A 26,315-nucleotide genomic window follows, 5' to 3' on the forward strand; every position below is an offset into this window, starting at 1 on the left:
TCACTACTTTTCTTCTTAAAGCCCCATATGCCATCCATTTCCAAGAAATGCTGAGAACAAGCAAATTTCAGCTGTTTTGTACATTTTCGGTTATCACTTATAAAACAAATTCTATAACAAGTTCCAACAGGCTATCCAAAATTCTTTATATTAAAAACTCACTTGAACAAATAACTAGACCAATTAACTGCAAATTGCTTTGCCACTGTATCAAATCAAAAAATGCTGAACCCTTTACTCTCAACTATCACAAATGATGGTCTTCCCATGAGGACAGTCCTAATCAGCAAGGTGGCAATAGCTATTCTTTCATGGCTGGTTTCATTTGATTGGGCAAAACACAGAGCCACATTAGTTGAAACTGCAACAAATCAAAGATCAGAGGCAGTACTTAACATTCCTCGAACAGTAGCAGTGACAGGCAGGCATTTATATAATCTCTTATGTGGTTTAAAAGCACAATGCTGTAGTTAAGAGCTACTTTTCCTGGTACTGAATGCTAGGTCATTCTGAGACCAAATTAATATACAAAGAGGTAGTACAACCTTGATTGAGTCCCAAATAGAAGAAACTGAAATCTTGGGCAAGTTACTTAACCTCATTGAGCCTTATTTTCTTCTTTTGTAAAACAGAGCAATTTCTACACCTCCGTAGACAGTAACAGAAGGTAAAGTGCTTTGAAGATAAAAGTGATACATGAACTCTCATAAGTACAGATCCAAATAAAACCAAATTAAATTGTCTTAAAATCTGGATTTGGCTAGAATATCAATGATGGAGATCTCCGACTTAGGGGAAACTTCTCTAAGAAAAAACTCTCCCTCCATCCCTACAGGAGACATTCCAGTAGCTTTTAAGAGAGAGCTAAATGGAAGCAATGTAAGGGAGTTTAAATGACTTAAAATATTTTACGTTTAAAAAATGGGACAAAAAATCTGAGCATCTAATACCACTGTTACAACACAAAGAGCAATTTAAATTCAATGTTCAATACAGAAATTGGAAAGCTTTCAGAAAATGCTCTGAAAGTTTCATTAACCAAGTTAATTGTTGGGGATGGTCTCATTCACAGTTCCCTGCAAAGAAACGGAAACAAATCTTGTCATTTTATATTAAGTAGGAACAGTGAATAAGGCACGTAATAATACAGGTGACTTGGGCCACCAATATATCTTTTTTTTAACTATAAAAATAAACATAAGTAACTAATGGAATAACAAAATAAAAGTTTATTTTATTAGAATTAGGAATGTTCTTTCCCTCTGGGCAACCTGAACAGTCCAGTTACAATGAAAATCTAAGAACAGTTATTTCCATAGCACAGGGTGCTCTATGCACAAAATTACAGGGTTAGGAGCATTTAATCAATTTACCGATCTGATTGTCTCACCAACCCGCCCCCTCCCATCCCCCAAGTGCTCTATACCGGGATTTGTAGCTAAAAGATTTTGTTACATCAAGTCCTTTTCTCTCTTGTACTAAATTTCAGTTCCTAATCATGGCTGAACCACATTTTACACTGCAGATTCAACCATTTCAAATCAAGTCAGTCAGTCTTGGATCTGTTATATATGTGTGTATGTATACACATGTGTATTTAATATATTTATTTAAACACACATAAAACACATACAATCTGGGTCGTAGCAAATTACACAATTTAGAGTTTGATGATATTATATGCTACTCAATTTTACCACTGTGTGTATCCTGAGCTTTGGATCAAAATTTTATTGAAAATCATTTAAAGTCCATCTACTGCTCAATGAATTGTTCAAATGAAGCATGCACTTTCAAGACAAGGTAACTGCCCTCAAGAAGACAAGGAGACCCTGGTGCTTACCGTGAACAGAGCCCTCTGACAAAAAGACTTAGGTAGGTGAAATAGGGAAGCTGTCATACAATATGGCTTGCCTATCCCAGCTGGGGTCACTGAAGCTACTAACAATGAAAGCAATAAACTCAGGGAATTCTGTCAAATATGGAGATAGCTGTTAGAAGCTTGAAAGTTCAGAAAAGGCCAGTTCACCTTGATCCATACAAATCAGAGAATGCACCCACAACTGCAATACCCTTAGGTAATATGCCAACACTGAAACTAAAAAGCATCTCTAAAAAGCACTCTTCCTCCATGGGTGGGGCTGATATTATGAAGTACACACACTGTTTTTGGATACTTGTTGCAAGGCAAGCATGTAGAGAGGATTTATGACACTGAAACCTAGATACTGCAGTTAATAAGATTTTTTAAAAACACCACACATACACAAAACATTTTAAGGGAGCCACATATATCTAGATAACAACTCTGGCTGCTTTTCAAAGTTACCAGGGAAAGGAACTCATTCAAGCTTTCTGTTAAAAAAAAAAGAAAATCTCCTTAGTTTTGATAAATGTCTTTTAAGATTGATGCAGTCATTTAAAATAAAGTCAAATGAATGATGGGGGAGAGGAGAGAAGAGACTATGGAAGAAGCTGACACTGAGTTCAGATTTGCACCTGAGGTGGCAAAGGAAGGAGAGGGTAAAAGGTATGGGTGAAGTTGATCCTAAAGCGACAAGTGGTTTAAGGAAGCAGCATAATATACTCAGCAAACATTCACTGATTTTTGATGGGTAAAGAACAGTTGCAAGTACATCTCATGTAACAACCTTTTTCTAAAAGGAAAAGTAGGGTTGATTCAGCAAAGCCTAACTTAGGCAAAAGGCCAGAGGAAAGTGAACCTACTTCCCAATGGAGTAATAAGATGTACAGTGCAAGAGCAGACAAAGCTGCCTCACAAATGGTAAACACTCCCTAGGCGCAAGTCATTTAGAGGAAGACAAAGAGGTCATGAAAACTGGTATTTAATATTAAGACCTCTTGATCTAGTTGCCTAGTTCACTCTGCACTCCTGTATAAAACTGACAGATTTAGGGATGCTGACCTGTTGAAAAATACCACAGCCAGAATGGCCTAAACAGGTATACAGTTAATAAAACCACCACCATCCTTTACTTTTAACATAGCTCTTAGTAGAAATTTCATAAAAATGGACATCACAGCTAAAATGCATTATTAATTCTCCTATCTGCTGACAATAGAAAAGAAGCAAACTCAGTGATTTCTATTTAAATGCACTAAATGGGTATATTATGTTCTAGGGGTGTTTGCCTTCAAACTGAACCCACAGCAACACACACAAGCAATTTCAGTATCTGCCATTTTAAATTCACAATCTGAAACTAAGTGAATGGCTATTTATTTATATTTATATTTAAAGCAAAAACATTCTATTTGACACCCTAATGTAAAGAAGGGGTGAGAGAAGAGCCATAACTAAAATCTTAAAAGGCTCAAAAGCAGCAATTAAGGAAGAAAAAAAAAAAGGAAAAAAGTGAAATGTTTCCTCTGGATGTGATAGGGAGCATAGGAAGCCTTCAGCTGTGTGCATGACACAGGCACACAAAGGGTTTATTAGGTAGATGAATGAGGCCATGGAGCGGGGAGGAGGTTGGGGACTGGGTCATTCTTAACGACAGCAAAAAGCTCCCTGTTGTAGCCTTTATTCAGGCCATGGCATTTAGTCAGAGCTTGACCTCCCTGTCCCTGATCAAGAGCTGGAATTCAAGGCATGAGGCCCATGGCCAGCAACGGACATATTAGAACGAGAAAGGGCAAAGTAATCTCAGGAAAGGAAAATCAAAGAGCTCTAGTAAGGTCTTCCAGAGGTGCTAAACCAACACACCTTTATCCCAACCCTCAACCCTGGAAAGATAAAGCAAACTGAAAGAAAATGCACAGCAAATAGACATAATCTTGAAGATTTTTAAAGAATAAATATTTTTTTGTAATTAAACATTATGCAAACACGTGCCACGCTTGCTTTGTCCATGCATATGCGCTATATACAATTTTGAAAAATACTGTGTTGTCTTCTTGTTTTAAAAGTCATATACAAAGTTTTTTTGTTTTTTTTGTTTAATTCCGCTTGCTGCCTACCCCCGTCCCAGCCCCAAGAATTTTCTTTACAAGGAACTAATTCACTAATTCACTCATGACCTTGGGGTATGAGAGAAAGAGAGTCAGTCTGTGTGTGTAGGTGTATCTGTATGTGTAGGGAGGAAGGGGAGGAGGGCCTTTACCAAAGTACAACAAAATGGCTGGTTTGGACATGAAAAGCAGTGTCAAGGAGCTGTTTTAAATTTTAACTGTACTATACTCGGAGAAAGAAAAAAAAAAAGGAGTCAGCTTTGAGAATGAAGCTACGTTACAAGTTAAAGTTGGAGGGCTTTTAGTGTGTCTGTCACACTTTTTTGGCGGCCTAGAATACTGTTGTACAATGGTTTATCTACCTTTTTTTTTTATTACAATATAATTTACTTAAACTTTCCGTTAACAAAACAGAATTCTGGTACTACAGACCAGAGGTGTCAGAACAGGCTTAGTGCCTCCTTGTTTGTGTTTGTTTTGTTTTGTTTTAATTGCATGAGCACTCTAGATGGTAAAGTTTTCAGAGTTCATTTTATGCAGGGCCATTCTCAGTCCTCAATGTACTCCCACAGATCTTTTTCATAGCCTTCATGCACATGCTGTAACAAAACCCTTCGTCGACTCTCACAGTATCTGCAATCAAAGAAGAAGAAAAAAAAAATACTTGTCAGCCTCCAATAATAAAAAAAGAGGCATTAACTTATTTTTTAAAGGCACTCCTACAGTTTAACCAGACTTGGAACAAGCACTTGTTTTTTTTTAATAGGCGCATCTTCAGGTCTACATGTACACAACAAACCGTTTTCTAATTTTAAAAAGGTATTCTTCAAAAGCTGTGATTCCCGGTTTTGAGAATTAATTTAAGAGTAATTAAATGTTAGAAATTCCTAAGGCCCTTAGAAAGCATTTGATTCAATTCTGTCATTCTACGGATAAGTAAAGTTTCAGAAAGAAGTACAGGGTTACTGATTCACTGCTATAAAATCTTTGCTGTGAAAGTGACTGTAAACACAATGTAATAGCTATAGTTGACTAAGGGAAGTGAAAATATTACTTGGGACTGAATCTCCAAGTCTTCCAAATGCCCAAAGGTTTCTACCACTATGAAAAAGATATCAATATCTGTCAGGAAACAACTTTGGCAGAAATAGCTCCATATTGAGAAAGCAAGTATTTTGCAACTTTATTAGCTTAAGAGGCAGCAAATCTGGAAGTATCTTCTAACCCTAAGACAAAGTAATCCTCTCCTTAGGAAAAACAAATCTAAGAAAAACTGTAAAAGAGCTTGGTTAGCTCACGTGTCGATAGCCATGATTCCCAGAATCCCCAGACTAGACAGAGCCAACATCCTAATCTCAACCTTCCTCCTAATAACCATTTGCCCTTTCTTAGGTTCTTTCTTCCTCACAATGTGGCAACTAAGTAGAGAAAGCTGAATGGAAGAAGCAGAACTAGCCAGTGGGATAAATGCTTGACTAGCACTACTATCTGCTATTTGTTGCCTGAACGACAGAAGCAATCTGTGGGAAACATGGCAGCAACACAGTTACTGAATATGCTAAATCCAAGTTCCACTATCATCTAATTTGGTCACTAATGCACAGGGCCAGGAACTTCCACTCAACAACTGGTAAAGAAATCCCACCTGTACTTATCTTGTACTTTCTGCTTTATATCCTGCAGAGAATCTTGGGAAATATCTCGTTCGAGGTAGCCCGAAAGCACCTCTGTGGCGTTCTCTAGATCTGCTTGGTTATTCTGCAAGAGAGGAGGAAGAATACATAGTAAAGTAGGGCTTAGATGAAACCTAAAATATATACCATCCTGGCTGCTGCTTTGCCTACAGACTATTCTCAACACTGACTTTTCACAGGTGGTTTCTGCACCTGGAAACTCTTTGTAACTTTCACCTCTAACAACTTGTTCTCCTTTTTTCAGAATAATTTTTTATATTTTTACAAAGATCTACCCATTACCACTGGAAGAATATCAAGAAAAAGTCCTGAAAAGGATTAGGAAAAGTCTTTTGGAATATTCCAGCTCTGCAAACTGCTATCTGCTAAATCTCAAAAAAGAGGAGAAACTTGAGGGAAAAATATAAACCCATTCCTGGTTACAGCTAGAACAATGCACAGAAGATTAAAATTGTTACCCTTTACTACTATGGCTAGTTCTGTACATTTACCCATTTAAATCCCATCTGCTGGTCAGGATTATTGTCTAGTCACCTATAAGTATCAATGTCTTATGCATCAATTTTTAACATGCAGTATATGTTAGTTTCAGGTGTACAATATAGTGATTCAACAATTCTTTACTTAATGCTCATCACAAGAACCATCTGTCACCAAAAAATGTCAATACCATCTTAATGACTATATTTCCCATCCTATACTTTTTCCTTTTCTTTTTCTTTTTTTAAGATTTTATTTATTTGACAGACAGAGATCACAAGTAGGCAGAGAGGCAGGCAGGGGTGGGGGGAAGCAGCCTCCCCGCTGAGCAGAGGGCCCGATGCAGGGCTCGATCCCAGGACCCTGAGGATCATGACCTGAGCCGAAGGCAGAGGCTTAACAAGCTGAAGGCAGAGGCTTAACCCCCTGAGACACCCAGGTGCCCCCATCCTATACTTTTCAACCTCTTGATTAATTTATTTTGTGAGTGGAGTCTATACTTCTTAATCACCATCACCTATTTCACCCATCCATCCAACCACCTCCCCTCAGGTAACCACAGGTTTGGTCTCTGTATTTAAGAGTGGGTCTTTTTGTTTGTTTGATCATTTGTTTTATTTCTTAAATTCCGTATGAGTGAAATCAATTTACTTAGAATTATACTCCCTAGGTCCATCCATGTTGCTGCAAATGGCAAGATCTCATTCTTTTTTACTATACATCAATATTATTTTTTTTAAAAAGATTTATCTATGTGAGAGAGAGAGTAGGCCAGCAGGGGGAGCAACAGAGGGAGTGAGAATCAGGCTCCCCACTGAGCAGTGAGCCCAATGCAGGGTTCGATCCCAGAACCCTGGGATCATGATCTGAGCCAAAGTCACATGCTTAACCGACTGAGCCACCCAGGTGCCCCTTTGCATCAATTTTTAAATGAGCGTCTCTAGTTGAAAAACCTTTACTCCTAAAAGCCCCTGTTAGTAGTCACTACTTTTCCACCAAAGGTGACCACCATATTAACTTCTAATACCAGGTATTAGTTTTGCCTGAATAAAGACTTTTACTGAGAACTTATAATTTGCCAGGTGCTATATAAGCAATATATGTGTATTGTCTCACTTAAACCTTGTTAACATCCTTGAGAAGTATTTATTTCCATTTTAAAATGAGATTTAGGGGGGCGCCTGGGTGGCTCAGTGGGTTAAAGCCTCTGCCTTCAGCTCAGGTCATGATCCCAGGGTCCTGGGATGGAGCCCCACAACCAGCTTTCTGCTCAGTGGGGAGCCTGCTTCCTCTCTCTCTCTGCCTGCCTCTGCCTACTTGTGATCTCTCTCTGTCAAATAAATAAATAAAATCTTAAATAAATAAATAAATAAAATGAGATTTAGGTAACATTGAGTAATTTGCTCCAAGTCAACAGAGAGAAAAAGTGCTGAAGTCCAGTTTTAAATTCAGGGCTGACTCCAGAGCCTGCACACTTAATCACTAGTTAAACCACATCAATCTGAATGCAGTTTAGGACAAGAAATCTAAATTCTGAGCAAATAGAAATCTTTAAAACTCATATATATCTTATCTATGAAAGTCCAAGTAGTCCTATGACACAGGGATTCCTCACCCCCCACCCAGTAACTATTCCTACCTCAAAGATAATGGACTGGTTATTCTTTTTGAGGTAGAAAGCGAAGACATAAGTGTACATGAGTGTGGCACGACACTGGCAGAGGACATCAACTGCTTTCTTCAGGAATTGCACCTCAATCCAGGACATGTTGTGCTGTTGCATCTCCTCCATTTTCTGCTTCACCTGAGCATAGAGTTTGTGCTCAAAGCGTAGACTCTGCATGTGGTTCATATAGCGATTACAGTAGAACAGGTACCTCTGCAGGGCTGCCCTAGATCGCTGTCCCATTAAGAAAAATTATGGACATGTAATTATAACAAATATATCAAATACACACAAAAGCTGATATATTTACAGGTGAAACAATATAGGAATTTAGGGTAAAATCGGGAATAAACAGGTATCTCTTGCCACCTTTTGTTATTTAATACTTCTATGAATATCCTACACCTGTTATTTCCCAATATGGCAGCACTGGCCACCTGTAGCTATTTAAACTAAAATAAAAAATTCAGTTTCCCAGTGCTCAATAGCCACTTGTGGTCAGTGGCCATAAAGAACATTTCCATCATAGAAAGTTCTACAGGATAGCACTGTTCTGCAGTATGCAATAAGCAAACAAGTTAAGAAGCATCAATATTTTAAAGTAGAAAACAATAGGCAGCCAGACATCATCTAACTCCTCATATAATACCAAAGTAAGTCTACAGTATCAACAGATAGGTGTCCCTCTGACTCCCCAACTGAGTTTGAATTTGAGTATCTAGAATTAGCCACTGGTTTCAGGAAATACAGAGATAAAAGAACCTACTAAATGATACCAGGGAGTTATAATCAGCAAAATCCAGAATGTGAAAAATTTAAAGGAATGACTTAGTCTCCTCAACAAATTAATAGCAACATGGAGGGGGTAAAAAAAGGAACAGTAGACCTATAGATTAGAGAATACTCAAAGATACCAATCAAATCCAATTTGTGGGCCTGTGTAGATCCGGATTTGAACCAACTATATAAAAGAAAATTTATGAGATAAATGGAGACACATGAACATTGGATAGTTAAGGATATTAACAAAGTATTGCTTTAAGAACATATAGATACAAAGATAAAAATGGTATTGCAGTTATAGTAAAAGTCATAGTAAAAGAGTAAGGAAAATATACTTTAAAAGTATATTTAATGATACATGAAGTATTACCAAAGAAACAATATGATATCTGGTCTAGATTATAATATCAGACTGCAAAAAGAATTCACTGTGGTCTCTCACAGTATACTGTAAGTCTCTAGAGACAGACTTTTTTTTTTTTTTTAAAGATTTTATTTATTTATTTATTTGACAGGCAGAGATCACAAGGAGGCAGAGAGGCAGGCAGAGAAAGAGAGAGAGGGAAGCAGGCTCCCTGCTGAGCAGAGAACCCGATGTGGGACTCGATCCCAGGACCCTGAGATCATGACACGAGCCGAAGGCAGCAGCTTAACCCACTGAGCCACCCAGGAGCCCCTAGAGACAGACTTTTTAAAAAAGTAATAGTATTAAAAAAAAAAAAAAAAAGCAAAGTAATATTGTTATCTATAGTGCCTAATATGCAGAAATTAATAAATGTTTGTTAAATGCAACCACTATGAAAGGGTTTCTTACCACACATATGTATTTCCTTTTTTTTTTTTTTAAAGATTTTATTTATTTGAGCAGGATAAGGGAAAGAGGGAGAAGTAGACTTCCTGCTGAACCAGAAGCTTGATGAGGGACTTGATCCCAGGACTATGGGGTCATGACCTGAGAAGGCAGACGCTTAAGCAACTGAGCCACCCAGGTGCCCCTATGTATTTCTTTTTACTGTCATTTCCTTTTCCTCTCCTTATGCCTCAGAGACTACAAAAAGCACAGAGCTACCAGGCCCTATGGTTGGGTTCCTATTTAGAAATACTATGAACCACATAATTAGCCAATCACATGATCCAGTATCATGCAACACTGAAACATCTAAAAAAACCTATTATTACTACTCAGGAATCAGAGAAGTATCAAATCAATGCTTATACACTGGAAAATTGCAATATTAATGTTATTAAGTATGTGTTAATCGAAAAATTAATGCCAATTATGTCTAAAATCTAATATGTAGAAAATAATCTGCTTGGCATTTTATCTCCCCCCAAAGCATTAATATTCTCAAGTCTGTCAAATTTCCAAGATTAAATGGAAAAAAACCAAACTACCAAATTAAAATATATGATGTTAGTGGACTTGATTTAGTAATTGATTTAATGATTCAGTAATCCTAAAAGCTTCTCACTAAAATACCTCTAAAATTCAACATGAACCCATTCTACCATTGCAAATAAGACCAACTTTTTTTTTTTTTTAAGATTTTATTTATTTATTTGAGAGAGAGACAGTGAGAGAGAGCATGAGCGAGGAGAAGGTCAGAGAGCGAAGCAGACTCCCCATGATGCTGGGAGCCTGATGTGGGACTCGATCCCGGGACTCCGGGATCATGACCTGAGCCGAAGGCAGTCATCCAACCAACTAAGCCACCCAGGCATCCCTAAGACCAACTTTTAAATCAAATGCTAGAACCTGGATTGAGAAATGCACTGAGTGATGACCTGAAAATACTTTGGAAGAAAACCCGAAAGAACAAACCTGACTGCTTAGAGCTTAGAACAGAGATGAGCAAACTTTGGCCTGTGAGCCAAAATCCAGCTGCTGCCTGGTTTTGTAAATAAAGTTAACTTGAAACTTTGTTCAACTTCTGTCCATAACTCTTGTCATGCCTACTCATCTTGGTCTATGGCTGATTTAGCATTTCAAGATCAGAGGCAGAGTTGAATTGTTGTAAAGATTTGTAAAGATACAACAAAGATTTACATTGTTGTATAGTCTGTAAAGCTAAAAATATTTACCACTGACCCTTTACAGAAAAAATATACTGACTCTCCTGGTCTAGAAAATAAAATCCAAATGTCCACCATGAACAGCACCATGGCACATACGTTAAGTCAACAACTTTCTACAAAACAGGTATACACCTTTCCAAAGTACTCAACTATCCATCTTCGTTCTTTCTGGACTGTGTATCAACCTTCTTGTACTTTCTGGACTGTGTATCAACCTTCTTGTACTACAACTCCCAGTGAATGCTATTCCAGATTACCAGAGTAGGTAAGGTGAGGAAAGAGGCCCAATGAGCATGCAATGGTGTGCTCCATTCTGAGAGGAACAGCTCCCACTAAATAAGTAAATAAAGCCACTCATAAAATCTCTCTCTGTACACCCACAGGATCAGAAGATTCTAGTTTAGTCCAAAAGATGCAAAATAGAAAAATAATGTGTTGTAGGCCCTAGAATCTACATGTTAGAAACTGGTTTAGAAGCTATGCACAATATAATCCACCCTCCCTGTAGATCTCAGAAAGAGTCTACCAGCACCCAAATCAGACCAAGGATAACTCATATACTTTCTCTACTGGTGAATACCATATCTGGCTAGATCTAGCAAGATTACACTTCATTCAGAAGGAAAAACTAAAAGCCTATACCACAGTAATTAAGAAAAATATAATGCAGCTTAAGAAAAAAAGAACATTTTTCTGTAGACTATTTTCTATAGGATAACTATTATCAGAATTAGAATAAACTTTAGAGAAATTTATGGTTTCTTCAACAGGATTTAACACAATCGTGACTGCTTAAAACAGGAGCAAGCCATAAGAGAGAAAGGCTAAGATTAAATCAAACAACAACAGAAAGAAATGCAATGACAAACTGAGCTAAATAAAAAAATACAAAAGTAGAATCAAGTCCAAATGGGAGGTTGGAAAAGCATGACTCTCATATAGAGCTTTTATATTAAAACTACATAGCATGATGCATCTCAAATTGGGAGTTTAAGCATATTCAATGGGAGTGGAGCAGGGGAGATAAATGATTTGGTCTAAACAAACCATGGGATTTAGAAGTATTTTAAAATCTGATGACAACCTAAAGAAAACACAAACACTCTGGGATCATTTCAATAAATTTATAGTTAAGAACCCAAGTTTTATTTCAGGTCTTACATTTGTGAAATGGCTAAAACTGGCATTAAGCAACATTAACTTTTTTTTTTTTTTTTTTAAGATTTATTTAACAGAGAGAGAGATCACAAGAAGGCAGAGCAGCAGGTGGGGGTGGCAGGCGAGGGGAAGCAGGCTCCCTGCTGAGCAGAGAGCCCGATGTGGGGCTTGATCTCAGGACCCTGAGATCATGACCTGAGCCAAAGGCAGAGGCTAAACCCACTGAGCCACCCAGGTGCCCCAGCAATATTAACTTAAACTGCACTAAGCTAATAAGAAAAACAAGTGACAGAGAATACATCAATGATAAACTCTGATCAAACCAAATCAGATGCACTATAGCAATAAAGATTTGCAGTAACTGAGATCTAGAAAGTTGGTGGGAAAACAAGTTGCCACATGCCACTTAGTAGAATAGTAACATTCAATTTAAAAAAACTTGGGCCGGGATGCCTGGGTGGCTCAGTCTGTTAAGCATCTGCCTTCCACTCAGGTCATGATCCCAGGGTCCTGGGATCGAATCCCACATGAGGCTCCCTGCTCAGCGGGGAGCCTGCTTCTCCTTCTACCTGCTGCTCCCCGTTTGTGCTCTCCCTCTCTCGAGACAAATAAAATAAGTAAAATCTTAAAAGAAAAAGAAAACAAAAAACTTGGGCCATCCAACAGTTTATCAATAGTAACTTAATTTCAACAATTTACTTGTCAAATTAATTTTAACTGGAGTCTCATAGGTTTTGCAGTTTTCTTGGTTTGGCTATATAGTTGTAAAAGAGCATTAAAAGTCTACAGTTGGTTTTATGTTGAAACATTAAAGTAGTATCATAGTGAATATAACTTAAACTAACATTGGAATTTGTGGGCATTTTTTTTCCACAGATGGGGCACCTAGGTGGCTCGGGTCACGATCCCGGGGTCCTGGGATAGAGCCCCATGTCAGGCTCTCTGCTCAGCAGGGAGCTGCTTCCTCCTCTCTCTCTCTCTGCCTGCCTCTCTGTCTACTTGTGATCTCTCCCTGTCAAATAAATAAATAAAATCTTAAAAAAAAAAAAAAAAAGGACCACAGATATTTTTGAGAATCTGTGCAACACCATTCATCATTTTGTATAGCTTTTTAAAAAAGTGAGACACAGAACTCTCACTTCTAACAATATGACAGATGAGACAGACTTTTGTACTTATGGTATTTTCAATTAGAAAGAAATTTTAAAAGAACATTTAATTTTTTTAAAAGATTTTATTTATTTATTTGAGAGAGAGAGACAGCGAGAGAGGGAACACAAGCAGGGGTAGGGGGAGAGGGAGAAGCAGGTTTCCTTCTGAGCAGGGAGCTCGATGTGCGATTTGATCCCAGGACTCTGGGATCATAACCTGAGCCGAAGGCAGATGCTTAACAAGTGACCCACTCAGGCACCCCAAGAACATTTAAAAAGTCAAAAAATAAGCAACAGATGTTTTGAATGACATCCTAGTAAGGAAAACCATTTGAAAAGAATATTTTTGGGACACCTAGGGAATTTCAATATGGAATAGATGAATGTAAGAAATAACTAAATTCCAAGATTCTGCAATTAGGACAGAATTACCAGGCTGAAAGGAACTCAAAGTGCTGAGGAGGGTAATTCACACCTAGTGTTTGAATCCTTCTACAACAGTGAATTATATCCCTAACCAGTAATAGGGAACTCTCCCTTCCTGAGGTAGTCCATTCTAAATCAGCTCATCTATAATCCTTACCACTTGTTGATGAATAATGAGGTTTAAAAAAAGAAGAAGAAAGAATGCATATCAACAGCAGCAAAACTATTTAAGAAGTATTGTTCTCTAGACTCCTTGCTGGAGTGAGAAAATCTTGTCTTTAAAACTACTAAAATCCAGAACTGTGCTACATGACTAGATTAATTAAAAGCAAGCAAGCAAACCTATAAACAGGAGTGCTACTGGTAGACATCTTGTGTAAGATTCCTTTTCTAAACACACACAGATACCCAGTATTTACTGAAGTGCCTTTCCATAACTCTTTCAGAATTGAATTGTCCCCTAATAAACACTGAAGCGCATTCTTGTTCAACTATCGCCTGAAAATAAAGGTACTCACCTCCTGTGCATCTCTTGCTGCCTTTGCATCATCCTCATTATAGCGGTTACAGTTGTACCTTAAAGTAAATTAAGAGGATTCTGTAAGGCCAAAATCAATGAAAAAGGAACAAACCACAGAATTTTAGCCTGGATTCAGAAATATCTAGAAGCAATATTCTTCTTTATACAGGCAAACTGAGGTGTTTAAAATGCCCAGGGTTCTACCATTATAACAGAATTACAAGACTGAAAGGAATTCAAAGTATTGGATTCCCCACCTCCTGAAGTAGTTCATTCCAAATCAGCTCACTTGTAATCATTAGAAAACACTGTCATTCTAGAACTTCCATTCCTGACTGCAGTTTGAGCCTTTTTTTTTTTTTAAGATTTTATTTATTAATTTGAGGGAGAGAGAGAGAGAGAGAACGAGTGGTGGGGAGCAGTAGAGGGAGAGAAAGAAGCAGATTCCCTGCTGAGCAGGAAGCCTGCCACAGGGCTCAATCCCAAGACCCAGAGATCATGTGACCTGAGTTGAAGGCAGATGCTTAAATGACAGAGCCACTCAGGTGCCCCTGCAGTTTGAATTTCTAACTCCGTTTTTGAAGAAAGAAGTCTTATTTCCTACGCTTTCTGTTATTTATGTCAAATATTTCCAATTTTTCCAGTTACCTTCTTATCTATATAAACCAAAGAGAACCTACAGCTGATGGACTACTCTTTAACAGTTCCTATGCTATATGCTTTACATGCTATTACAGTTTACAAGAGTCACTGAGAACTGATGAGAACTGAATGACACACAAAATGAGAACCAGGGGAAATGTGCCCAGAGGTCAGCTCAGAGTGGAGATGAACAAGACTGGCAATTCCCTTCTTCTGATTAACTCTACCTCTGCTTTTCTGGGAGTCTACATTATGGGAGTAGCTGATACTTGAGTGCTTACTACGTATCACCCATTTACTACTAAAGCCTCTAAATGTACTATCACATTCAATTCCCTGAACCACCTTATGAAATGTGCATTATTATCCTCCTTATCCTCATTGAGCAAAGAATTAAGTTTTGAGAAAATAAGTAACATACTTAAGGTCATATAACTAGGGATTCAGAGCTAAGCATTAAACATGTCTGTCTCCCAACTGAGGGTCACCCCTTATTATGGACTATATATATTTTTCACATGCTGTACTCATGTCTTCAGAATCTTTTTACCAGTAATCGTTTTAGATCTAAAAGAAGAATTTTGAATTTAGTTTAAATCTTGCTAAATAGGACTCACTGTTTCAGCTTGTCAAGTTTTCCAGGATTTTAATGGTCTATATTATATTTACTATCCTTCTATGATGTTACCCCAAAATGTATGGAAGATTCTCTAATTAGTGCAAGAAAGTCATCAGTAAAACTGATCAGAAAAGCAGTACACAGTTTACATGAATAAAAAAGATAAGGACAAAACCTTTCAGCAAACCTTGGAAGTATTTCATTAGGAAGACTCAAATCCACTACCTGTAACTCCAAGAAATAGACATTCAATTAATCCCAAATATCCCTGTGTGTATTCATAGCCCAGGCCACAAACTTCTCAGCTCACACTGAAACACCTGCTGAGGTCTACAAAACACTCCCTAATCCATCATCCTAATAGTACCATATGATTCAGGGATTTCACGTTAAAGTTATGTGGTTCATACGTAGTTTGTGGAACCAATCACAAATTTTGGAAACTTGGGATTCCATTTTGTCTGCTTTCAGTTTTTGGTAGCTTTCTGCTTAACTACTCCGTAAAATAACCAACAACGGCTTACTGATCTCATCTTTCAGTTTTTAAAGTAACCCAGACCACAATTCACTAGAGTCAGGAGATTTATTAATTTTCCCCCAGCTTGGGTTATAATTTTCTCTGCTTAACTACTCCGTAAAATAACCAACAACGGCTTACTGATCTCATCTTTCAGTTTTTAAAGTAACCCAGACCACAATTCACTAGAGTCAGGAGATTTATTAATTTTCCCCCAGCTTGGGTTATAATTTTCTCTTACTTTACTCAATTCAGTCCAAAGATTGGCTCTCCTTGCCTTCTACTGGTCAACTATTAATACCTGTTCTTCCTACCTAATATATCCTTAAAAACTCTCCTTTAGTATTTTTAAGATATTTATAAGCTTCAACTCATTCTGGACTTTAACTCAGCCAAAATTATTAAGAAACTGAAGGCCAGGAAAGCAAGGAGAATTCATCTATACTTCTAATTCAGATGATGGATAGTGCTACTCAGAATGCTATTTTGAGGATTCTGAGGCATTTTCTGATTTAAATAAGGAAACATAGCATGATTCATTTTGCAGTGTTAGCTATGAGTAAAGGCAAGACACAGGAAACATTACTGACAACCCTAAGCGGGGTCGTTCTTCATTCTCCTGTATCCATCATTTGTTTTTTGTTCAGTTTTCTTTCCTTTTCTTTTTAAAGATTTTATTTATTCATTTGACAGAGAGAGCACAAGCAGAGGGAGCACATAAGGGAGAAGCAGGCTTCCCACTGAGCAGCGAGCCCAACGTGGGGCTCAACCCCAGGACCCTGGATCATGACCTGAGCTGAAGGCAGACACTTAAATGACTGAGCCACCCAGGTGCCCCTTTGCTCAGTTTTCAATACAGCTTCTTTAAAATTTGAGTTATGTTCAGAGATTTCCTTACATACAAACAAATATATCTTTGGGACGCGTGGGTGGCTCAGTTGGTTGACCATCTACCTTTGGCTCAAGTCATGATCTCAGTGTCCTGGGATCGAGTACCACCATTGGGTTCCTTGCTCAGCGAGGAGCTTGCTTCTGCCTCTGTGTGCCCCCCTTCCCCTGCTTGTGTTCTGACAAATAAATTAAAAAATGTATCTTTAACAAGAATTTGTATCTTTTAGTAACTCTTCTTCTCCATTCATTACGCTTATTGGTTTAAATATACTAGAGTGAATTTAGTTTCTGGAAATAGTCTAATCCCCCAGTTTGCTTCTTAAAAATCTAGAGTACCTGTCTGCCAGGCTAACAACCCCCAACACTCTTCTCCTTGGCCTTGACAGTGGCAAAATCACTTTCTTTACTCCACACAACAATCAGTTTTACCTAATTCAGAATTAATTTCAGGCAAGTAATCCTTCTCACTATTCCTCTAATGAAACTAATAAAAGTTCCAACGAAACTAAAAGTAAAGACTTGCCATTGTCTTAAGGTGAGAGTCTCCTTCTGTCCTGCCCCTGCAATTTCCCCCTCGCATTTCACTCTCTATAAAGCAGCCACAATTCTGAGGTAATGTATGTAAAGCACATAATATAGAGCTGTCTCACCTAAATTACAGATCTAATCAGGTCACTCCCCACTTAAAATCCTTCTGATAATGTCCAAACTACTTTAAGTGACAGTCTACGTTCTAACTCTTTTCCTATGCCCCACAACTTAGGAGGGGCCACAAACCGAAGTGCCAATGGGCAGGTAACACAAACTAGTGAGATGGGTCATTTGTGTATTAATAACACTCAGAAATACTTTCGTTTTTACTAGGAGATGTGCTGGCTCCCTTTTTCTCAAAGCTCAAGACATCACGAACCTAACTTGCATTTTCCCAAACTGCTAGGAAATATGTACAGAACTGAGATATATTATCTCTACTAAAAATGATGCCATCTTCTAAATATAGTGCCATCATGATACATGCAAGTGCCCTTAAGATTCAGTCTTGGGAAATAAATCAAACTAGAAAGTAAAGACCTCATGTAAGGGGATACTAATCAATTTCAGGCAAATGTTGCCAAGCAGGAATGCAGGCTTTTTCCTATGTTTCAAAGAAAGGCTAAAAGTTTGGATTGCACTGGGCAATTTTCCAATTTTTCAAATTTGGGACACATTTTTGTCTAATGGCACCCAAGGGTAAATAAAACACAACTGCAGGTTGGGTCTTGCCAATAATCTCTTAGATTTTAACTACTGCCTAGACAGACATATGCCACTCTTCTCTAAATAAGCCATGCACTTTCACATCATTCTACCTTTGTTCATGAGGCTCCTTTTTGCCCTAAACATTTTTCCTGCCACCTTCAACTAACGAACTCTTAATCTCTCTTAAAATTCTTCTTAAATGTTACCTGCTCTGTGAAATATGCCTAATTTATCCCTCTCTCTGGACATCGTGCATATACTTTTAACAATGATCACACACTATATTCATTCATTTATCTAGCTCCCAAGTTAGATGGGGACTTCCATGAAGTAGATACACAGCATATATTACACACTTAGGTGAACACGTTCTCCCTTTCATTTCCCCAACCTACCAGGCAGATCCATGTGGTTCCCAAGGGCCAAGACACACCCAGCAAAACTCTGCTTTACAGTTCTGGTTACGACAGACCATGTGATTACAACCGCCATCCTTCTCAATTGTGACGTGGCATTTGGGACATTCCTATGAAGAGAAACTATAAAGTTGGTGTCAATGCTACACTAGATTGTATTACTACCACAGAAGAGAAGCCAGTTCTAAATTTGGTTTTACCGCATTTATTGTTTTGTTTTTAAATTTTAACTTAAACAATTTTAATACATTTGTTATTAATTTTTAAAATAACATGTATTTTTATTTTTAAATGCCATATTTATTGTTATTAATACACGTAAAGCAGTGTGGAATACAGTTAGTACTATTAGAAATGAGCTATTATCATTATTACTGGCCATTAAGATCTACAATAATTAAAAGATTTGTTTTAGCAGGGTTGGGGACAAAAACATAAAAGTACTTTTAACCATACATGCAGTAATGATAGTTTCACAGGAGATAAAATATGTTATTCATGTAAATATTATTAATTATCCAGTGTCATCTAGAAATAATTATTGAGCACTTCCTGTATACCACACACTATTCTCGGTGTTTTATATAACCTTAACTCATAATCCTTATAGTGATCCTATTTTCATTTGTCAGATGAATAAACCAGAGGAGAGACAAATAATAACACCACCAGTCTGAGATAATACAGGTATAGCAAATGGTAGAGTCAGGATTCAAGCCCAAGCAACTTGGCCTTAAGAATCAGTAAGTAGGACTGTAAGACTGGTAAATTCTTTTTGTGGTTACTGAATCTCCCAACTTTCTTCTGTCAAATATGCTTGTTTTATTTATTTTGTTGTTGATTATTCTAATTTTTAAGTAAATTCTACTCTCACCATAGGGCTTGAACTCACAACTCCGCGATCAAGAGTCACATGCTCTATGAACTGGGCCAGCCAGGCAACCTCAAATACCCTTGTTTTAAATCTTTCTCACTATGGTCCATTTACAACTGTGCCAAAGAGATCATATCATGGCTTTTTCCAAGTCTATGTCGTATTCTTGGTTACTAATGAGTCAAAGCTATTACCCTACAGTAGGTCTATTGTCTTTTTCTTTTGGAAAAAATCTAAAAAATCAAACTTATTTGTTTTAATAAAACTATAAATAACATGTAAAGCTAATATTTCTGCTGCATTTGTCTGATGCCTGTAACTCCCACAAGGAGGGAGTACCACCCATTATATTACTTATACAATTCTGCCTTTGTGAGACAGACTACCCTGGCCCATAAACTACAGTCATTTTATTTTATTTTTTTAAAGATTTTATTTATTTGACAGAGATCAGAAGTAGGCAGAGAGGCTAGCAGAGAGAGGAGGGGGAAGCAGGTTCACCGCTGAGCAGAGAGCCCAATGTGGGGATCGATCGATCGTAGGACCCTGAGATCATGACCTGAGCTGAAGACAGAGGCTTAACTCACTGAGCCACCCAGGCACCCCAACTATAGTCATTTAAAATACGTAAAGTTGGACATTTCTAATCAAATCTTTGAAATCAATTAACATATTTTACATTTTTCCAAAGAAGCAAGTTCCAGGTCCAAAATAATCTGTGTCATTCTGTATTTCTGGGTTATAATTAACCACACAGTATTAAGCTCTCATTATGTTAGGATACCACTGATAATCTGAAAATCTGTTTAAGGGGCAAATAACAATAATAAAAGCTTCTGAAACCTCTCAAGAGAAACACTCTTCAGTTTTTCTCAAAACTACCAAGCAGATGACCTTGTTACTAATTGCCATTCTTCCTTAATGATCAATCTACTTTTTAAACAAATCTACTTTCTAAACATATGCAAGCCTGTACTCCCTATTTTATTTGCTTAAAGATTTATTTATTTATTTTAGAGAGTGTATGCAGGAGTAGTTGGGGGCAGGGGAGAAGCAGCAGACTGCCCACTTAGCTTGGAGCCCAAGGCAAGGCAGGGCTCTGACCCAGGGCCCTGAGGGTCATGGCCTGAGCCGAAATGAGAGTCCGATTATTCTGATGCTTAATGAACTAAGCCACCCAGGCACCCTGTACTCCCAGTTTTAAATATCTTGATGGTTTAGTGTGTTGGGGGATTTCTCTAGACGCAGAAAGAGGGCTCTAGTTTCATCAAGCTACCTAGTGAAAACACCACTGCCCTATTCTAAATACTAGTTTTACAGAGCATATTAGAAGATTCTAGGACTTCAATGAACATGTCTGATGGGAAATCAAATTTCAAGAAAGTATGCCTGACTAGGAAATTTTTTCAACAACAAAAGCTAGCACTTTCTAACAACACAGAAAAGTTTTAAAATGACATGAGTTACCTTCACCATAATTTTAGAGAGCACAAAAAAACTAATTTCAACCATACATTCCTCAAAGGCATTTGTTTTATGTGACAAGACTATTTCATTACCAAGGCTTTCTGGGAGATACAAATATATTCAGGTTTTAATCTTTTTGGGTAAAACAGAGTACTAATGGTATAAAATTGTGTGTTTGGGCCTCCATCGTTTAAACACTCCTTATTATCAATGTCCTGTGACTGGGTGATGGAAAGCTCTAATGCTAGTCAGACAACTCACTATATAACACCATCTTCACATGTGAAAGGCAATACCAAAAATGAATAGTTCATGATTAAAACTACCATTCACTACCTTAGTCACTTCCAATATAGATAGTATATAAGGTTGAATTAAATAAAGATTGGTTAATTAAACAATTTTCTACTACAAAATTGCTGGGTACACAGTTGGGATTCAAACACATGCTTATTACTTGGTAACAGAAAAGAAGGGCACTCAAGACTACATCCATTTGCAGAACAAAACATCTGTCTAGGGTTAAATAAATGTTCCCAACTGAATCTTAAAACTAGTATCACGAGCAATAACATACTTCAAAAATAAAAATAAAAGAACAAGGGATATCTATGTTATCTCCAAAACTCCTAATTCTTAGGAATCAAGTCTCTTATATCGTATTTTAGAAATTTAATACGTTAAAAGAAGTCAAACATGTTAACCCCACTGCAGTTACATAATAAAAAGTTACTCAGTTACCCTCGATATTGCTCTAAAGACTGACTCCTTAAGGAGGGGCCCCTAGCTGGCTCAGTGGGTAAAGTGTATAGCTCTTGATCTCAGGGTTGTGAGTTCAGGCTCCATACCCTGGGTATAGAGATGAAAGAAAAGGAAGGAAAAGAAAATAGGAAAAGGAAAGCAAAGTGAAGACAAGGAAAGAAAAAAGAAAGAAGGAAACAGTTACACTAATGTGGGGCTCAAACTCACAACCCTGAGATCAAGAGTCGCGTGCTCTCCCACTGAGCCAGCCAGGCGCCCCAAAGCCTGAAGATTTTTTAAAGGCAGAAATGTAAATTTGCCTAATAAAACCAAGGTAGGTGGAGTAAACTCTGTACCTGTATACTAAAAGGCAGGTAAAACAATATGAAAAAGCATTATCAAACCCCTGGGTAGTAAAATTGTCAGCTTTTTCTTCTATAGGAAACCAACGTTTTCCTAACAAAAACTTCTAAAGAACAGTACCGTACATACTGCAGTAGTGCTCAATAAAATAAACTTGAACACTTAAAAATCAGTATTCTGGGGAAAAAACAAAACAGAAAACAAACCCAACCAAAACTCTAAGCCCTCAAAACAACCGCAAAACCCCCAAATCTTAACTGAAGGAAAGGTAAAACAAAGTCCTTAACTAGGTAAACCTACTTATTTTGCTAATGCACCTAATCTTGTAACCGTTTCACTACCAAGAGTTTACTGAAGAAAAATACCAACCTTTGTGTTGGCTGCAATCCAATTAGAAGTTTCACTATCATCATCACACTTTTTAATCCACTTCTTTAACCACTGTTTGGAAACAACAACTGTTAGGGTACAACAAAAGACTTAAAAAAAGGATAGCAAATTACTTCAACATTAAAATGTAGTCAAGCATAAATGTAAAAGGCAAAGGACAAGATTATCACTGGATTTACTTCCTTTTATATCAAGGCAATCCTCTAGTTCTCATACCCAGTACATTATATCAACCAAGTACAAGGTACCCAGTACATTATATCAGCCAAGTGGGGAACCTAGAGCTGATGAGAAGCCCAGCTCCAAGATGTGTCATTCTCCTTAGCTAATTACGAGGCCTGCTCAGGGAGGTGCCTTAACCACTGTTATCCTGAAAATCATCAGGAGTGGACTTATTCCTAAGGAATACTTCATGAGTACTTGTGATGATCATCTGAAATAGAAAGGAAAAACACAATCTTCTATCTACAAAATCAATCCAATACAAAATTATGGGCCCTAGTTTTCAGTCATCAAGTCTCAGAAGTGTTCTATTAAATTATTTAAAAATGAAAATGCCAGACAAACTCACCTTACATTTAACAGGATCGTGCCAATTTTCTCCACAGTTAAAGCTGTTAAGTAACACAAGAGTTAAAAGAATTAAGTTCTACCTACTGTAGGTAAGTAAACAATTTCATGTTTTATAGTTTCTCAGTGGTTTCATCAGTTTTTAGTGACTGGCAAATACAAGGTCAAGTTTGTATTATTCTATAGATTATTAAGAATTTAGTGTTAGAAGAGCATGTATTGTGGTGTGTTTGTGAAACGAAGAAATGATTACAGGCATGAAGACACGCTCTGATGACAATTATAGAAGAAAAGGACTCTAAATAACCACCAATCTTTTAAGACAAGAAATTCAGTGTAATCCCATCTGTATTTTTCTGATCGTTCTATATATGTACAGTTCTGTGCCGTAAACATTATTTAATTCAAACCAATTTTCACTAATTTGAACTTAAATTTTGACTAGTGCTTTATTAGCATATATTAAATCTCTTAACACCCCAAATGAAGAATAGCAAAGTCTGACTTTGTAGAGTAATTACATAATTTAATGCAAATGCAGTGAGCAATAATTGGGAGGCAAATAGGTCACATCTTTGCATGATCCAAACAAATGAGCTTCAACCCTGTAGAGATAAACTGTACCAACCAAGGCATAAAACAAAAGAGTGTGACTAAATATTTCCTAAGAATATACTAATTGTTAATTCCTTGCTATATTCGAGACACATGGTATATACATTTAAGAAAGCATGAATTATATATACCACATCTTCTTTATCCATTCATCTGTTGATGGACATCTAGGTTCTTTCCATAGTTTGGCTATTGTAGACATTGCTGCTATAAACATTCAGGTGCACGTGCCCCTTCGGATCACTACGTTTGTATCTTTAGGGTAAATACACAATGGAATACTATGCAGCCATCAAAAGAAATGAAATCTTGCCATTTGCGATGACATGGATGGAACTAGAGGGTATAATGCTTAGCGAAATAGGTCAAGCAGAGAAAGACAACTATCATATGCTCTCCTTGATATGAGGAAGTGGAGATGCAACATGAGGGGTTAAGGGGGTAGAAGAATAAATGAAACAAGGGAGGGAAACAAACCGTAAGTGACTCTTAATCTCACAAAACAAACTGAGGGTTGCTGAGGGGAGGGGGGTTGGGATAAGGGGAGTGGGGTTATGGACACTGGGGAGGGTATGTGCTACGGTGAGTGCTGTGAAGTGTGTAAACCTGGCGATTCACAGACCTGTACCCCTGGGGATAAAAATGTATGTTTATAAAAAATTAAAAAAATAATAATAATAATAAAATAATTTATTGTTAAAAAAAAGCAAGCATGAATTAAGAATAAATACCAAAAAAAAAAATAAAATAAAATAAATACAAAGGTTGATCAGCTAGTCAAGTAATTCAGGAATGCCAAGAATCCTCTTTGCAAACGAGGAGAAGAACGAAGTGCTATCAATTTAAATCAAGTCAAAGATAATGGTTACTTCTGGAAAAAGAAGACGGGGAGTTGGATGAAGAGAACAACAGAAGCTTCAAATGAATCTGTCATACTTTATTTCTTAACAAAAACAAAATACTGTATAAGCTGGGTTAAGAGCTATAAGTATTCACTGCTATTATTCTCTATATTTTGGTATCAACTAAAACTATGTTTTAAGGTAGGTGTATATCAGACTGCACCTCCTGTCTATAGGGGTAAACTCTAAAACAGTAATGCATTTTTAATCTTTACCAAAACAGCATGTATTTCATACATATTTAATCTTTGTGAGTTTATCTGCTCCTTTCGGAAATATTTAATTTAGTATTAATGATGTTTAAGTCTAATTCTACAGCTGTTTGTGGAGAAAAAAAGAGCATGGTACAGAATACCAATATAAGGTCTATTTGCTAGCTCTTGGAGCTACTTGTTTTGAATGTTTTCTTATTCCTAAAAGATCCACAAGGAAAATGGAAAATCATCTTAACTCTCTAATAAGAATATGCAGTATTGAAAATTCTCTATTAAGTCAAATTTAGAATTCAAACACTAGAGTATGTTATAAAACTCCAAGAACGGAGGTAAGCAGGAAAACTGTGGCCAGAGGTGCTACAGGGAAAGTGTTGGTTAAAAAGTGTATCTTAAAAAAAAAAAAGAAAAGAAAAAAGGCATATCTTAATAAACCATGTTTTATCTTTCCAAATTTATCTGCAAATTTTCTTTCTAGGAGTAATATTAAACTTGTCAAAGCAAAGGAAAAATAATCCTGTGTATTTTATTTCCTAAGAGATAAACTGAAAACAGAGCAAGAACCATAAAGGAACCAAACATACTCTGACAAAATAAACAGTCCATCAGAAATGAGAACTAAGTTCTTGTCCCAGATTTCTAAGTTTGCTCCCATATTAGTTCCAGTGGCACACACAAGAAAATGTGATTATAGCTACATTTTCTCCCCATAAGAAAAAATAGCAACAAGGATAGAGAAAAAATTATTTAAGATGTGACCTTTTAATCTAATTCTTATTTAAAAGAAATACACACTATTTTAAATCAACATCACCCACCTTCCTACTAGAGGTAAAAAAAAAATTTCTTTTTCTACTATTTTACTACTAAGAATAAATAGAAAAGCTATGTGTGCTGTTTCAATTTGGGAAATCACTTGCTTACCAAAACTGGCGCCCACATTTGCAGCGAACAGGTTTAGCATCAGGATATTGGACTTTAACAACATGGTGGCAATCTGGGGCAGGACACCACTTTAACAGTCGATTGCACTGAAACCCAAGTTAGAAAATAAAAAATGACAGCAAATTAAAATCATGAGGTAAGATTTCCTAGTACAACAGGCAATTAACTTACATTTCCCAGTGCAAGGCCAAAGACAGAGACGACACAAGCGTATAAAACTTGCCCCCAATATTTAGTACTCTAGTTCTAAAGTATTGCTTTCCAATGCACTATTTTTCTAAGATTACAGATCCCTTGATCCCTGGTTTTATAAACATGTGAACTGTCTCTTGGTTCTACTTTCAAAATCCTACTGACATACTTTAAAATAATTACCCATTGGTGATCATTAAGCACTGATTTGTACATGGTTCTACCTCAGGGCAATTTTCAAAGATGTAAAAAACAATATACACTCCTACTTAGGCAAAGTGTTTAGATCCTATAGAATATACAGGTAATTTCTCTCTTTGACCATAAAAATGTGTATAAGAACAAAAGTCAGTTCCTAAACCATGGAAATAATCACATTTTAGTTCTTAAAAAAGAATGAATGAATGAATGAACAAACGAATGAATAAATAAAACTTTGAAGTATTTTTTATTATGAAACAAAACATGGCTCAAGTAACACTCTGCACCAGAATTCAAGTTTAGTGACCATTTTAAGAATACAAGATTCCTAAAATACACATTTTCTAGAAGATCTGACCTTCAGTTTAATCTCTTAATAGAAATAAAAACTGGCTTTGTAGAATTAAAATACCAATTTACATTGATGATCTTATATAAAGGCTGACAAACATCTTCCATAAAGAGCCAGATAGTAAAGATTTTTGTTTTTGAGAGGCACAATGGCCTCTGTAGCAATTACTCAACTCTGCCACTGTAGCACAAAATAAATCATACAACAAATGGGCATGTTCCAATAAATATTTACAAAAACA

The 26,315-nt window shown here is 36.9% G+C and overlaps 1 protein-coding gene across 1 annotated transcript in view; it reads right to left on the reverse strand.

The window, feature by feature from the left end:
• Window positions 1-1,213: 1,213 nt before the first annotated feature.
• The window catches only part of ARIH1 (ariadne RBR E3 ubiquitin protein ligase 1), a 118,281-nt gene continuing 93,179 nt past the window's right edge, over window positions 1,214-26,315 (reverse strand). The window contains exons 7-14 of the mRNA XM_032342527.1: window positions 25,309-25,415; window positions 22,657-22,699; window positions 22,065-22,136; window positions 18,230-18,360; window positions 13,925-13,982; window positions 7,786-8,046; window positions 5,618-5,730; window positions 1,214-4,605 (exon numbers count right to left, since the gene is read on the reverse strand). Of these exons, the coding sequence (XP_032198418.1) occupies window positions 4,521-4,605; window positions 5,618-5,730; window positions 7,786-8,046; window positions 13,925-13,982; window positions 18,230-18,360; window positions 22,065-22,136; window positions 22,657-22,699; window positions 25,309-25,415 (870 nt within the window). The 3' untranslated portion in view covers window positions 1,214-4,520. The remainder of the gene's footprint in view (window positions 4,606-5,617; window positions 5,731-7,785; window positions 8,047-13,924; window positions 13,983-18,229; window positions 18,361-22,064; window positions 22,137-22,656; window positions 22,700-25,308; window positions 25,416-26,315) is intronic.

The sequence above is a fragment of the Mustela erminea genome, chromosome 5 (genome assembly GCF_009829155.1).
Source record: "Mustela erminea isolate mMusErm1 chromosome 5, mMusErm1.Pri, whole genome shotgun sequence".
Taxonomy (NCBI): domain Eukaryota; kingdom Metazoa; phylum Chordata; class Mammalia; order Carnivora; family Mustelidae; genus Mustela; species Mustela erminea.